Genomic DNA, 15350 nt, shown 5'->3' with positions numbered 1-15350 from the left:
GATGACTCTGTGGATATGTATCAATTTTTATTTAATCAGTTTTTCAGGTTAAGACAATTTGACTAATTCTACAAATTTGAAAATTACATAAAATATAAAAATCAGGAAATAATATCTAACCCCACTAGTTAGAGGCAATGACTGTGATTATTGGCATATTTTTTCTAGTGCTGTTCATGTATTTTTCACATATTAACTACACTACAGTTAAAATGTAGTAATTAATTTTTTACCTGTAGGTATTTTCTTTTAGTAATTACATGAATAAATACATCTTTTAATTTTCTGAACAAATATGAAAAATCACTAGTGAAATCAACCTTGAGAACTTTTTATTTCTATTGTCCATTTTTCTGGAAAACTCAATCCTAGAAACTTATTATCATTACTTTCAAATTAAAACTCTGAACTGCACAAGAACAACCAAAATACAGAAATACTTGTACATTAATTCAATATTTAATTTTTCTCATTGCCAATGGCCTCCTAATAGCCTACCAGGGCTGTGTTTGTTTATTCATTGCTTTAAAGATCTCTTTAATTTGTAACTGATTTTACATCCAAACTCATGTACCATTCTCATAGATTCTCTCATCAAATCTATCCATTTTTCTGCTCTTAGAAAGGGCTGGGGTTAGTCGGGTGCGGTGGTGGCTCACGTCTGCAATCCCAGCACTTTGGGAGGCCGAGGTGGGCAGATCACGAGGTCAGGAGATTGAGACCATCCTGGCTACCACAGTGAAACCCCATCTCTACTAAAAATACAAAAATTAGCTGGGGTTGGTGGTGGGTGCCTGTAGTCCCAGCTACTTGGGAGGCTGAGGCAGGAGAATGGAGTAAACCCGGGAGGCGGAGCTTGCAGTGAGCCTAGATAGCTCAGCCGGTGCAACAGAGCGAGACTCTGTCTCGAAAAGAAAAACAAGAAAAGAAAGGGCTGGGGTTAGAATGGGCTCTTCATGAATAGGGTTATGAACTACACCAATACCAAATCATCTCGCTAAGAAACAATAATCAATACTATTTTTAGGAAACAATATGGGAAAATGTTTCAATGCTTTATCTTTCATTCTATCATTTGAAAGCAAATATCTTATGCTCTCTTCCAAACACAGTAGAATACATTATTCTCTTTGGTTATTTGTATATTAAGATTATTTATAGTTTTCCAATTTCATATTTAAAATTAAAATCAATAATCAAGTATGCAAACTAGTTTATCGTTTACAAAAATAATTGCAGAGATTCAAATTGATTTAAAAAGTAAACTCAAGAAAATTGGAATTACATTATGAAGTATAATATCTTAACAGCTTTTTTATTGTGATTTCATACAGTGGTTTAATGAGAACTTTGTTGTCTCTGTATTGCTGCAAGTGTCTTCAAAAGAAGGGATTACTTTTGCTTGATATTTCAATAGTATTACAAAGACATGATTTCTATAAGATCTTTAATTGGAGTATTAGCTCTTTTTCAATCTGGATATAGGCAATGTTGATCTTATCAGCAGTAGATTTAGAAATAATTTAGTCCATTGTCAGTAAGAGAGTCTATAGAGGCAGTTAAAGGAAGAAATCCAACTGTGCAATATGTGTCAGGAGCACAGAAACAGTGTTGTGCATTTAAAACTCATTAGATAAAAGTTTAGAGGATATGAAAACATCCTGGAAAACAGTGGCACCACATTTTAGCTTTAGCTTCCTCATCTCATTTAAGTCTTCCTTAGCTATACACATTAAGTTTGTAAGTTAAGTCTGCAGATAATTAATTGTCCACATAACATTTAGGGCTAAATTTAAAAAGCATGTATCCTAAGTTTTTCTTTTTTAATTATTTATAGGTACATTTTAAAATTATTATTTTATTATATTTAACAGTCACTGAGCATCCACAGCGAGCCAGGCACTGCTCTAAGTGTTTGACAAATTATTAAGTGAATTAATCCTCCCAACAGCCCTATAAGGTGGGTTTTCTCTACGTTCATTTGTTAAAACAAGGAAAGAGAAATTAGGTAACTTGCTCAGGGTCAGACAGATTTTAAGGCATGGGGCAAATGTGAAACGAGGCAGGGGGAAAACAGTCAGATTTATTTCGAAATAAGATTTTCAGGAGTGTTCTAAATTATAAGAATTTGAGTATTATTATTTATATTACATTTTATGCATTGCCAAATTTATTCCATGTCTCCAAATTAGACTGAGGCATTATTAAGCCAATTCTGTTGGTGAAGATATTTGTTACTCAAGTACATTAACTGCCAACAACATGATAGAAAAAAACGACTTATTAATGGAAGTGTTTATATTGAATAAAAATATATACGTAAAATCTTTGCTATTTTAAACTGAAAAAATTTAACTTAAGCACTCCATAAATTATAGAAAAAGAAGTTCAGACACCTGCATCTCCAAGATTTTACAACTAAATCTTGCATTGAAAATATTTTTCAGGCAACAAAAAGGATTGGAAGAATGATTTCAATGTATATTATGTTGGTTTTTTAGAGTTGTATCTCAAAAAATAATTTTAGGATTCTATGTAACCCCCGTAAAATACTTAGGGCACACCATTGTCACACATTTTATTCTTATTCTTCTCTCTGAATATCCAGACAGTTCTTTTTCTGTTTTTTTTTTGTTTTTGTTTTTGTTTTTGTTTTTTTTTTGAGACGGAGTCTCCTCATAGATCGCCAGGTTGGAGTGCAGTTGTGCGATCTCGGCTCACTGCAACCTCTGCCTCCCAGGTTCAAGCGACTCTCCTGCATCAGCCTCTCGAGTACGGGTGTACGCTACCATGTACAGCTAATTTTTTTGTATTTTTAGGAGAGACAGGGTTTCACCATGTTGGCCAGGATGGTCTATCTCGATCTCCTGACCTCTTGATCCGACCGCCTTGGCCTTCCGAAGTGCTGGGATTACAGGCTTGAGCCACCGCGCCCGGCCCTGAATATCCAGACAATTCTAAAATCCGTGGCTACTCCCCTTTCTAGGAACGCTCTTTGAAGAAATATCTTTCTTTAACTTGAGGCTGTGCCAATTAAAGAATTGATCGATGTTTCAGGTGATGGGTTATGCTAATTGCTCTGATTTGACCATTATACCTCTATACACGTTTCAAAATACCCCCTATATCCCACAAAAATGTAAGATTATCATGTGTCACCTAAAAATAAAAGGAAAGAACGAGAAAGAGAGAGAGGTCTCTATACCGTGTGCTTGTTTGACCTGTCACCCTCATAGTCCTCCTCAAGTCACTCCTGAAGGGCATACCTTTGAGTTTATTGTGCTCAGAGTCCGCTGGGAAGAGGGAATCTGGGAAGAGCTTGGGGAAGGTGAGTCCCGCATACTTGGGCCGATTCTCCACATAGTTTCTTACTGTGGGTTGCAATTTCTTCATGAATTCTGGACATGGTGTTCCTAGTTGTTCAATTACCTTATTCCACTGGTCAATATCTGAGAATTGAACAGTTAAGGGAAAAAAGAAGTGCAGACCACTAGCCTTTCAACAATTGGGAGACTAACCCTTCTCAAAGTCCTGAACAGTCATTAATTAATGCAACTAGAGTTTTAATAAGCAACAAAGAATGAAAATATAAAAGCAGATATGTCAGGCTATGAGTCTTCTTGAAATTTTAAATTCACTTTTGAAACTTATATACTTTTGGAATACTAGCAATTTTTTAACAAAATAAGATATCATGAAATAGTCTTTGGGTTGTACAGATAAACAGTCATTCAAATAACACAAGATGAATCTCATATTCTGCAGATTAACTTCTATATAATCGTGTGTTTTAGAAGAAAAATATATAATACACATCATAGTGACATTTTTATCCTGAAGTTACCTCAATTAGTTATATTTTTTAAATGATAAGTACACAAATATTTTAGATTATATTCATTTACATTTTCTTAAATTACCTTTAAGATATTTTTTCTTCTCTAAAAATCTGCAATTTTTTTCTATTTGTATGCATTTTACATGTCAATATAACTTTTAGGGTAAAACAACTCATTAGTTCTTTGTCAAATTCCTAAAAATCATATTTATTAAACAAAGAAGCCACCGATTTCACACCTATTGTTTTACTGCTGACATCACGGAATATTGTTTTCCATGAAATAAGAGGGTGAACAGAGGAATGTTCAATTTAAAACAACAGATTTCTATCCAAGTACATTCAAGTTTAGAAAGTACATTAAGCATGGGGAATACCACAGAAAAAATATTACCTCTCTATGAAAATTTATACCCTTTTAAATTGGAACTAGCTCTTTTGGCAGACATATTCAATGACTGAGACTCTCTTTTTCATCTGTCATTAATATTCAATATATCAGAGCCTTGATAATGATAAACACCATCTACTCTGAAGAACCAACTGGAAACGACTGATTCAAATAGATTTCCTCACCATGTGTCAGTGAGTAATAGAGACCTTGGAAATTCTCCCTAAATCCAGTACTACAAGCAGTATTCTCTCCTGAATTGCTTATTCTTCTACAACTCTGTTCTTTGGTGTTAAGTTAGTTAATTCATTTCCACTAAGGTAAAGTGTGACAGTTAAGGGACTCTTACCTTAATAATACTTAGTTGAAGTTTTTCAAGTCTTTACCCCTAGCTATTCAAGAGGTTTGGACTGAAGATTGTCAGTCCTGATTAAAGATAAACTTAACTGTATTCAACACAAATAAATATATAATACAAACACAGTAGATAGGAGATTGAACAAAGATAAATCAAACTAATGTGTAAATTCTCTTCTTCCTTCCTATAATCTGGCTGAATAAAACTTAAATTACTACATATTCTCTCAGTTATTGGAATAAAAAATATGTAACTATGGACTATCAAGATATGAAATGAATGTGGGAAAAACAATAATACTCCTTTATAAAGCAGTAGCAATTACTAAACAAGAACATGCTTGGATAGAAGCTCATCTAATTATCATGTACATGAGAAAATACAGTGACAATTAAGAATCCCTAGAAATAACGAAACTAAAACATTATATAAAGTTAGAGTTACAAATTACTCTTAGACAAGAGCCTGTGTTAATACTATGGATATAGGTAAGCTGTAAGTACTTAGACATATTTAAATAGAATACATTAGTGTAGTTAAATAAAACCTAAGTGCTTGTCATTATACATTATGAAGAGACATTTTTTAAACAGTTAGGTTAGCATGCCCTACCAAGGTATCATTTCATCATTGGTCAAACTTCCTCAAAATTCTAACCACTTGATGTCAAGCTTAAAATAGAGGCAAAGAAGATGTCAGATTTTCTGTAAATAAATCATTTAACAAAGTTGGCAAAATAATCCCAACACAGTATTATATCCTAATTACATTTGCTAGAATTATAAAGATATACTGTAAAGAATTGCTTTTAAAGAAGTATTCCCAAACAAAAAAAAATTGGTATTTTATATTAAAGTTTAAGGAGAATCAGATATTCTGGAATTTGTTAAATAAGAATTGTTTAAATGTTGCTTTTAATAAATCATAATTAGAGTCTAGAGACACACTCGGTGCTCTTTCCTACCTTAGGTTGCTTTTACATGAAACACTGTTGTGATTCTTGATGCAATGGTTTACAAAAAGAATGGTGGCAAGAATCTTTATCATTGTCAATGAAATAGTTAGATGTTCATACTGCAAATCTGAGTTACAGTGATCTTTAAAAGTCTGTGTCTTTATTTTAACCAATCCATTTCAAGATTTTTCTTCCCATAAACATATGTGTGTGTGTATCTACACATGGTAAGTACTTGTTTTCAGTTGTTCATAGAATATGAACATGAACAACTATACCCAATTTAGTTGAGCACATAATTTTTCTTTATAATAATAATTAACCTAACATAAGCCAAGACTGGAAGTCGTACCTCCTGTTTCCATGTTGAGTGCTTGTTTCAAGTATTCCATTAAGAAAAAAGAGTAAATTTGGAATTGATATGGTAAAAAATTGCTTTAATTTGGCCATAAAATTAATGGTGTGTTTCATCACAAGCAATTCCCTTAAAGAATGTTTCTGAAGCCCCTTCCTTAGTCTATCAGGCCGACATATTCCTGTAAAACAATAAATTTTATTAATATTTTATATAGAAAATAAGGTGATCTTTTAAATGGGAAAACAGATTTCCACAATGACTACATTTTTAAAATATATAAAATATTAACTAGATTTTATGATTATGTATTAATTGTTAACATGGTAAATATGTTTTTAAAGAATGACCAAAACCATTTTTGTAGAATAATTTATTTGCTTTAGAATACCCATAAATGACCATTTTTATACCACACAGAGTGAGGATTTCTAGATCTTAGCCCTGTGAAGTTATCAGAAAAGCAATAAGTATATTTGGTTTTATATTTTTGATGTACTGTTTCAGAAATTATCACCCTTAACATAAATTATGAAATGTATTGAATACAAATGGAAAAATGGCATTTAATAAGAATTATTTGACAGTAAATCATCAGATATAAGTCTAAATTGACTACATAAAAGTAGAGTTATATTGCAAGAAGTTCAATTTTATAAGTAGGGCATGATGTGAAGATAATGTACAAATGTGATCATTACTAAGGTCTTCAATAAATACTATTATAATAGGAGAATAAAACAAAGTAAATATGAATAGCAAAAATTAGTATCTGAAATCCTAAGACTGAAAATTTTTCCAATTAATATTATCAATTAGCTAATTTACATTTCAAGCACTTCTCTTACGTTAGCTTCCTTTGTTAGGGAACTTTCTAAAACAATAATGCCTTGAACATAATGTATGAAAAGGTCAATTTTGGGGCCTCTCATTTGCACAGGCCCCTTTTAAGACTAATCCTTTTCTGCGTATTGTGGGTCATAATAATGAACATAATTTGTGCCATCCATATTTAAGCCTTCAGAACTTACGAAGTGGAATCATAAGGAACTATTTAATGGCCTCATCCAACTGTCTCCTTTGAATGACTATATCTTCTGTTTATGTTTTGTTCTATCATTGATTGCTTTTTGTTACTATGAATGTGATTTCCAGAGCTGACAACTCATAGTTTCTGACTTGCTTTCTACTCTGCTCTAGGCCTTATATCAATACTTTGTGCAGAAATTTTCTGACTTCTCTTTGCAATTTAAAGAACATCAGTGTTTATCTCTAAATTCTTAGCTATGTTCCTAAAGACAATATTGCCTAATAGCAATGTCGGTATAGAATAGTTCCAGGAGAGGCTTTTATCATGCACGCCAAACAGCTCTTTAGGCACAAAGTTGAGTAGGCTTGTGTGGCTTTATATTAGCTCCGCAGGAAAGACTTCTGTGATCAATTAGTAATGTCTGCAACAGATGCACAATAAGGAAACTGAAGCACATGTGCCATGTGTTAGGTGTCATCACATTAAACTGTGTTTCCCAAACTCAAATACTCGTAACGTAGGAAAATTATAAAAACACATATCCCTCCTTCCTACTCATCTACAAGATTCTGAGTCCACAGGTCTGGGCTGATATCATAAAAAACATCAGTGGTAATTGTAATCAAGGATGGGATTATATTTTGAGAAATGCTCACGTAGAATATACGAAAAAGTCTCTTGTGAGTTACTAAGTCTAGATGTTCTAAGAGTAAAATACTAACATGTTTCAGTTTTATGACACAAATTAGAATAGGATCAAATTCACCAAAAGATTATTCCACACCTGTTTGTTACTGAAAACTTGGGGGTCAATCACCTGAGAATACTCGGAGAAAGAAAAGTGCTAATCTTTACTTCTTTGACCCATGTAATTTTCCTGCAAAGGCCATGGGAAATTATAGTAAGTGGCACATGTAGGCTCCCAGGAGAGGGAGAAGAATTCTCTCATCATCTGTGGGAGAACTGAAATTGTATGCTGCTATTACCTGGGGAGTACTACCCATGGAAAGTTCTAATTATAGTTCTTTGTGATTAAATTTGTTAAAAGAATTTTTTTCTAAAAACAATTACAAAGAAATACATACACACACACACACACACACACACACACACACACAAACATATGATAGAGTTCTGAATCTAGATTTTCATGGTTATGTTTCAAATTGTTTTGTTTCTTTAAAAATGTGTTTAGGGGCAGGCACAGAGGCTTATGCCTGTAATCCCAGCACTTTGGGAGGCCAAGGCAGGAGGATCACCTGAGGCTGGGAGTTTAAGACCAGCCTGACCAACATAGAGAAACCCCTTCTCTACTAAAAACACAAAATTAGCTGGGCATGGTGGCGCATGCCTGTGATCCCAGCTACTCAGGAGTCCGAGGCAGGAGAATCACTTAAACCCATGAGGCACAGGTTGCGGTGAGCAGAGATAGCGCCATTGCACTCCAGCCTGGGCAACAAGAGAGAAACCCTGTCCCCCCTCACCGCCAAAAAAAGAAAAAGAGAAACGTTTTTAGGGTATTTTATATTTAAAAATGTTCTTTTCCTCTCAAAAGTCCTTGTCAGATTCTGGTAACAGGATCTATGAATAAGTGACTTAATGAACAATTGCAACTAACATCTGTTTTAATTATAAATGAGCATAGGAAGAGGAATTATAAGCCAAAACATGAAGCTGGCAAATTAAGTAAAAGGCTATTTGTACACTGGTCCTAGCATATTGCTAGTGTTATAATATGGGACATGAAATATCCAAGGCTAATGTTTGAAGCATGATATAAATCTAATCAGTATTATAATCTATCTTTACTTACAAATCAAAAAATGGAGAGACATGTAACATACAAGCAAATCCAATATATATTAATATGTGTTACAAAGGCAGAATTTTCATTAAGCTATTGAAGGTTAATCTTTGGGGTGTTTCATTTGCACAGGCCTCTTACAAGACTAATTTTTTATTTTAATTTTATTTTTTGTAAATAGCCCCCACCTTCAGTTGTATGATATTCTGACCTCAAAAATTGTGGATTTGATTTTCTCAGCATGTGATAGTATTTTGAAAATGGGAAGAGGTCTTGGAGATCATGTAATTTGGCATCTCTATTATAAAGCCGAAAAATATTAAAGTCCATTTCAATTTGGCCAATAATTATAAACAAAGAAGCTAATACAAACAGCCTACACTAACAGAAATATAGAATCTACTTAAGAGAAATTTAAAGACACTGTAGAAATTTAAGGACACTGTACTCTGTTCTGTAAGACCAAATCGGGAAAGTTACTTTCATTTCTGTATATAACACTACATACAACGGAAGTTAAGAAGAGGCAATCAAGCTTATATGAAGTCAAGAAAACCTGCCACTTGAAAAGATTTGGATATTTAAACTTAAAAAGGAAGACAGAAGTAATCCCTGCCCCCATCCTAGCATTTTGGTTTCTCTTATTCTGTAGCTATTATTGTCTTCTTCTAGTATCCTGCACTTTTTAATGTAAATATCATGGTAATATTAATTTTTGTCTGTTTTGTTCACTAATATATCTCTGGAGACAAAAAGTACTCAGTACATAGTAGGTGCTCAAAAATATTTAAGTTATAAATGAATGTCTATTTTATGTCTAATCAGAGTTTCGTACAGACAAAAAAAAAGAATGGAAAAAATAAAATATTCAAATAAATGATAGCTGAGAAAATGCAGTAATTGAAGAAAGGCTGGAATTTAGGAAACAATGACACTCAAGGAAGATAAATAACAAGAAATCTATGCTGGGTGCGATGGCTCACTCCTGTAATCCTAGCACTGTGGGAGTCCGAGGCAGGTGGATCACGAGGTCAAGGAGATCGAGACCATCCTGGCTAACACAATGAAGCCCCATCTCTACTAAAAATACAAAAGATTAGCCGGCCGTGGTGGCGGGCACCTGTGGTTCCATCTACTCGGGAGGCTGAGGCAGGAGAATGGCGTGAACCTGGGAAGCGGAGCATGCAGTGAGCCAAGATCATGCCATTGCACTCCAGCCTGGGTGAGAGAGCAAGACTCCAACTCAAAAAAGGAAAAAAAAAAAGAAAGAAAAGTAAAGAAAAAGAAATAAAAAAAAAGAAATCCATGCCTAATCTCATAGCAGAGAAACAGCAGATAATCAAAGACCAAGAAAAAAAATCCCAAATGAAGGAAAATGACATTATCTCCTAAAATGACTATTACACTGACAACTGATTATTTACCAGCAATACTGTAAACAAAAAGCAAGTAGAATAATATCTTTCAAATGCCAAAAACAAAATAAATTTCAATGTAAAATTCTATATCTAACCAAACTATCTTTCAGGTAAGAGAACCTCAATTAAAAATAAGAGTTTTATTATCAAAGACTCCACTAAAGATACTTCCAAAATACATACTTTGGGAGAAAAAAAATAATCATCTCAAAATAAAAGGTCAAAATGTAAGAACTAGTGGTAAGCCAAAAAAGGGGCAATCATAAGGGTGAATCTAAACAAACACCTTTGTTTGGAAAAAACATAATATTGTCAATTTATGAGCCTACAAAGAAAACTGAAATACCAAACATCAATAGTGTATTTAAGTCAGGACAACAACTATCTAAATGAACATGTGTCAAGATCCTTTTATGTTCAGAAGAAAAATTAAAAGAATCATCTTAATTAAAATAGCATTTTATACAAAATTAAACTTTAAATACAACTCCAAAATAAATATCAATAGGGATCTTTTTTAAAAAGTTAATAAGCCAATTCTAAAATCTTAATAGAAGAGCAATGGTGCATTAAGAGTCAAGATAATTCTGAAGATGACAAAAAACAAAGAGTATTTACCCTACCTGATCTAAGTGCAGAGCATACATTTATATTCATTAAGAAAGGGTGCTCATCGTGCAGAGATACACAAACCAGTGGAACAGAATATACAGCCCAGGACTTGACACTTCCCCACCAAATATGTGGAAACTTATTAGAGAGACAGAATTATAGATCTGTGAAGAAAGAGTAAGTTAGTCAAAAAATGAAACTGGAATAAAGTGGGTCCTTCTTTCACATATACACAAAAAAATCCATTCCATGTGGACTAATGGTTTAAATGTAAGAGATTAACTTTAAAATATTTGCAGTAATGTTATAGCACAAGATCGTGTTATATAAGGATTCTTAAGACATAAACATATAAATTACAGGAAAAAACAGATCGCCAACTTCTAAAATTACTATAAAATAAGATGGGAAAATAATCTAAATACAAGAAAATATTTGTAACACATAAAACTGACAAAAATTAGGTGCCAAGTTATATAAGGAATGTCTACTAATAAACAGAAAATAAAAGCACAATAGAAAAAAATGTGTTCATTCTTTGTTTTATAAAAAAGATATTTTACCAAGGGAAAATACTAGTGGCCAATGAACATAGGAAAAGATCCTTAGCCTCCCTTGTAGACAAGGAAATGTAAATTAAACCTCCAGTGAAATAGTATTTTATATCCAAGGGACTGGTAACAAATTTAAAAATAAATATGACAATAGCAAAACTTGATGAGGATGTGAAGCAGACAACTACGTATATAAATTGTTACTCTACAAATCAATTGGATGTTACATGGTAAAGTTTAAAATGTGTACATCTATGACCCCAGGCATTTATTATTAAGAAAACCTTGCACATGTGCTCTTATAAGCATATATTCATATACCATGATTTATAAAAGAAAAAAATACAATCTGTATATATTCCAAAGTCTACTTATAGGGTAATGGGTTAGTTATAGATACTTACAGACTGAAATACTATTCAGCAATGAAAATGAGTTAACTATGTTCAGTCCATAAACATGAATAAATCTAAAAAAATATGTTAACTTTTTTAAAAAGCAAGTCACAAGATAACGATGACAGTATGGTATGTAAAATACATAAAACTCAACCATAGATTGCTTAAGGATAAATATGCATGTAGTAAAAACATAAGGAAAGTCACAGATATACTAAAAACAAATATTTAGAATTGTGGCTAACTCTGTGGAAAAGGAAGTTTGTGGCTGGTGTGGAGCACATAAAAGTATTTGAAAGTATTGATAATGTTCTATTTTTTAACTTGAGTGGTAGCATATGTGTGTCTATTTATTAATCTTGTTCAGAAGCTATGCATTTAATATTAATTCACTTGTTTAATATAAAATATTTTATAATTTCTTAAGTAAAAATATCAGCTATGATAAAATTCATTACATCTCCCCCCCACAAATTATCCCAACAGTTAAATTTTGATTCATTTGTAGAGCATTAAAAACACATTTGATTGAATAAAATTCAATTAACATATATGTAGGAGTTCAGTCAGGGTGGTGGAAGATTGTAAGAAAAAGTTATAGGGAAAGATGCAAACCTTCTTCGAAGGCTGGGAGGTTTTGCAAAAGCTTCAGAGGAGAAATGGCTGAAGGCAGCCAAATTCTGTTATCCAGAGCCTGAAGGCAAAGGACAGATAACAGGGAAATGTAAAGGAACTTATCTAGATACGTTGGTTTACTTACATCTCCAGAAACCAACCTTTGATCATTCCTGCACAGGACTGCTTTCTACTCAGGGGGTTGGCAATGTTAATTACTCACAAATTGTGTTTGCTCCAAGCCTTTGTCATTTAATCTGTACTAAATAAATGCAAGTGTAACCAGCTTATGGGGGCTGCACTCTGGGTTGCACTGCACTCTCATTGGTGGTGCTAAGGGATGCAGTCCCCCAGCCACACTGTCAGGCAAAATACCTGTGTCACAGTACTTTTGTCATCCGTTACTCAGCCAGAGTCTGTAGGACAGACTTGGCACATATATTTAAAATGTCTACTAAAAGCAATGTGTTAAACATTTTTAGGCCCAAAAGATAAAAGATACAATACCTTTTTAACATTTTAAGTTTTGTTCTTGAGTTAGTTCATATATTAAGAAGACGTGTCTGGGGAGGCAGAGCAGGATGACAAAATAGAAGGCTCCACCAATCATTCCCCCTGAAAGGACTCCAATTTAACAACTACCTTTACCAAAAATGCCTTCATAAGGACCAAAAATCAGATGACCACTCACAGTATCTGGTTTTAACTCCATATTGCTGAAAGAGGCACCAAAGAGGCAGGAGAAACTGCCTTTAATTGCCAGTACCACCCCTTCCCATCCCCCAGCAGCAATTCTGTGTGCCGGGGAGAGGGAGAGCACAGCATTTGTGAGGAAATGAACTCAGTGCTGGCCTTGTTATATCAGAAAGTGAAAACAAACCAAATTCAGTTGACATCTGCCCATGGAAGGAGCATTTAAACCAGCCCTAGCCAGAGGGGAATCACCAATCCCAGCAGCCAGAACTTGAGCTCCCACAAGCCTTACCACTGCAGGCGAAACTTCTCTGGGCTGAGAATAAACTTGAAAGGCAGTAGGGTCACTAGGACTGCAACTCCTAGGAGAGTCCTAGTGTTGAACTGGGCCCAGAGTCAATGGACTTTTGGGGCATGTGACCTACTGAGACACCAGCCAGGGCAGCTAAGGGAGTGCTGGCATCCCCCCTCCTCTACCGCTATGGTGCATAGCTCATGGCTCCAAAAGAGACCTCTTCTATCCACATAAGGATTGGAGAGGGAAGAGTGAAAAGAACTTTGTCTCGCATTTTGTATATCAGCTCAACCACAGTAGGCTAGGGCACCAATCAGAGTTGTGAGCGATCAGAGTTGTGAGACCTCCTTCCAGGCCCCAGTTCCCAGATGACATTTCTAGACACACCCTAGGACAGAAGGGAACCCATGGCCTTAAAGGGAAAGACCCAGTCATATCAGGATTCATCACCTGCTAACTGAAGAGTCCTTGGGCCCTGAATAACCAGCAGCAATACCCCGGTACTATATTGAGGGCCTTAGGTAAAACTCTGAGACTTGCTGGCCTCAGGTGAGACTCAGCACATTCCCAGTTGTGGTGACTATGGGGCGAGACAAAAAAGCAGAGGGAAAGTAAAGGTAGCTTTGTCTTATACCTTAGGTACCAGCTTGGCCACAATGTGGGTAGAGCACCAAGCAGGCTCTTGAGATACCAATTTCAGGATTTGGCTCTTGGATGGCATTTCTGGACCATTCAACTTGGAAAAGAAGAAGTCAAATTATTCTTGTTTGCATATGATATGATGTTATGTTTGCAAAAACAAAGACTCCATCAAAAAACTATTCAAACTGATAAATTCAGTAAAGTCACAGGATACAAAATCAACATAAAAAATCAGTAGCATTTATGTATGACAGCAGTGAACAATCTGAAGAATAAATCAAAAGAGTAATCCCATTTACAATATCTACAAATAAAACAAAATACCTAAGAAGTAACTTAAGCGAACAAGTGAAAGATCTCTACAATAAAAACTATAAAACACTGATGAAACGAAATTGAATAGGAAACAAAAAAATGGAAAGATATTACATATTAATGGATTGGAAAAATGAATATTGCTCAAATGTCCATACTACCCAAAGCAATCTACAGATCCAATGCAGTCCCTATCAAAATACCAATGGCATTCGTCACAGATAGAAAACACAATCCTAAAGTTTGTATGGAACCACAAAAGACCCAGAAAAGTCAAAGCTATCCTAAGCAAAAAGAACAAATTGGAGGAAATCACATTACCTGACTTCACGCTATACTACAGAACTATAGTAACCAAACAGCATGATACTGGCATAAAAACAGACACATAGATCATTAGAAGATAGAACCCAGAAACAAATCCACACACCTACAGTGAACTCATTTTCAACAAAGGTGCCAAGAACATACACTGCGGAAAAGACAGTCCCTTCAATAAATGGTGTGGAAAAACTGGATATCCATATGCAGAAGAATAAAACTAGATCCCTATCTCTCACCAATACAAAAATACAAATCAAAATGGATTAAAGACATAAATATAAGACTTCAAATTCTCAATCTTCTATAAGAAATCATTGGGGAAATTTTCTAGGACATTGGTCTGGGCAAAAATTTATTGAGTAATACCTCCCAATCACAAGCAACCAAAGCAAAAATGGACAAATGGGATCACATCAAACTAAAAACTTCCGCACAGCAAAGAAAATAATCAACAAAGTGAAAAGACAACCTACAGAATGAGAGAAATTTGCAAACTACTCATCTGACAAGGAATTAATAACCAGAATATATAAGGAGCTCAAACGACTCTATAGGAAAAAAATCTAATAATCTGATTAAAAATGGGCAAAATATTTAAATAGACATTTCTCAGAAGATATGCAAATGACAAACAGGCATATGAAAAAGTGCTCAACATCACTGATCATCAGAGAAATGCCAATCAAAACTACAATGAGATATCATCTCACCCCAATTAAAATAACTTATATCCAAAGACAGGCAACAACAAAT

The 15350-nt window shown here is 34.2% G+C and overlaps 1 protein-coding gene across 3 annotated transcripts in view; it reads right to left on the bottom strand.

Moving 5' to 3' along the window:
* MAPK10 (mitogen-activated protein kinase 10) overlaps positions 1–15350 on the bottom strand; it is a 357025-nt gene that overhangs the window by 50701 nt on the left and 290974 nt on the right. For all 3 annotated transcript variants that reach the window (XM_026456695.1, XM_026456697.1, XM_026456696.1), the window contains exon 10: positions 3267–3449. In XM_026456695.1, coding sequence (XP_026312480.1) covers positions 3267–3449 — 183 coding nt within the window. The remainder of the gene's footprint in view (positions 1–3266; positions 3450–15350) is intronic.

This window comes from Piliocolobus tephrosceles, chromosome 3 (assembly GCF_002776525.5).
Source record: "Piliocolobus tephrosceles isolate RC106 chromosome 3, ASM277652v3, whole genome shotgun sequence".
NCBI lineage: Eukaryota > Metazoa > Chordata > Mammalia > Primates > Cercopithecidae > Piliocolobus > Piliocolobus tephrosceles.
This window is presented reverse-complemented; position numbering and strand designations above follow the sequence as displayed.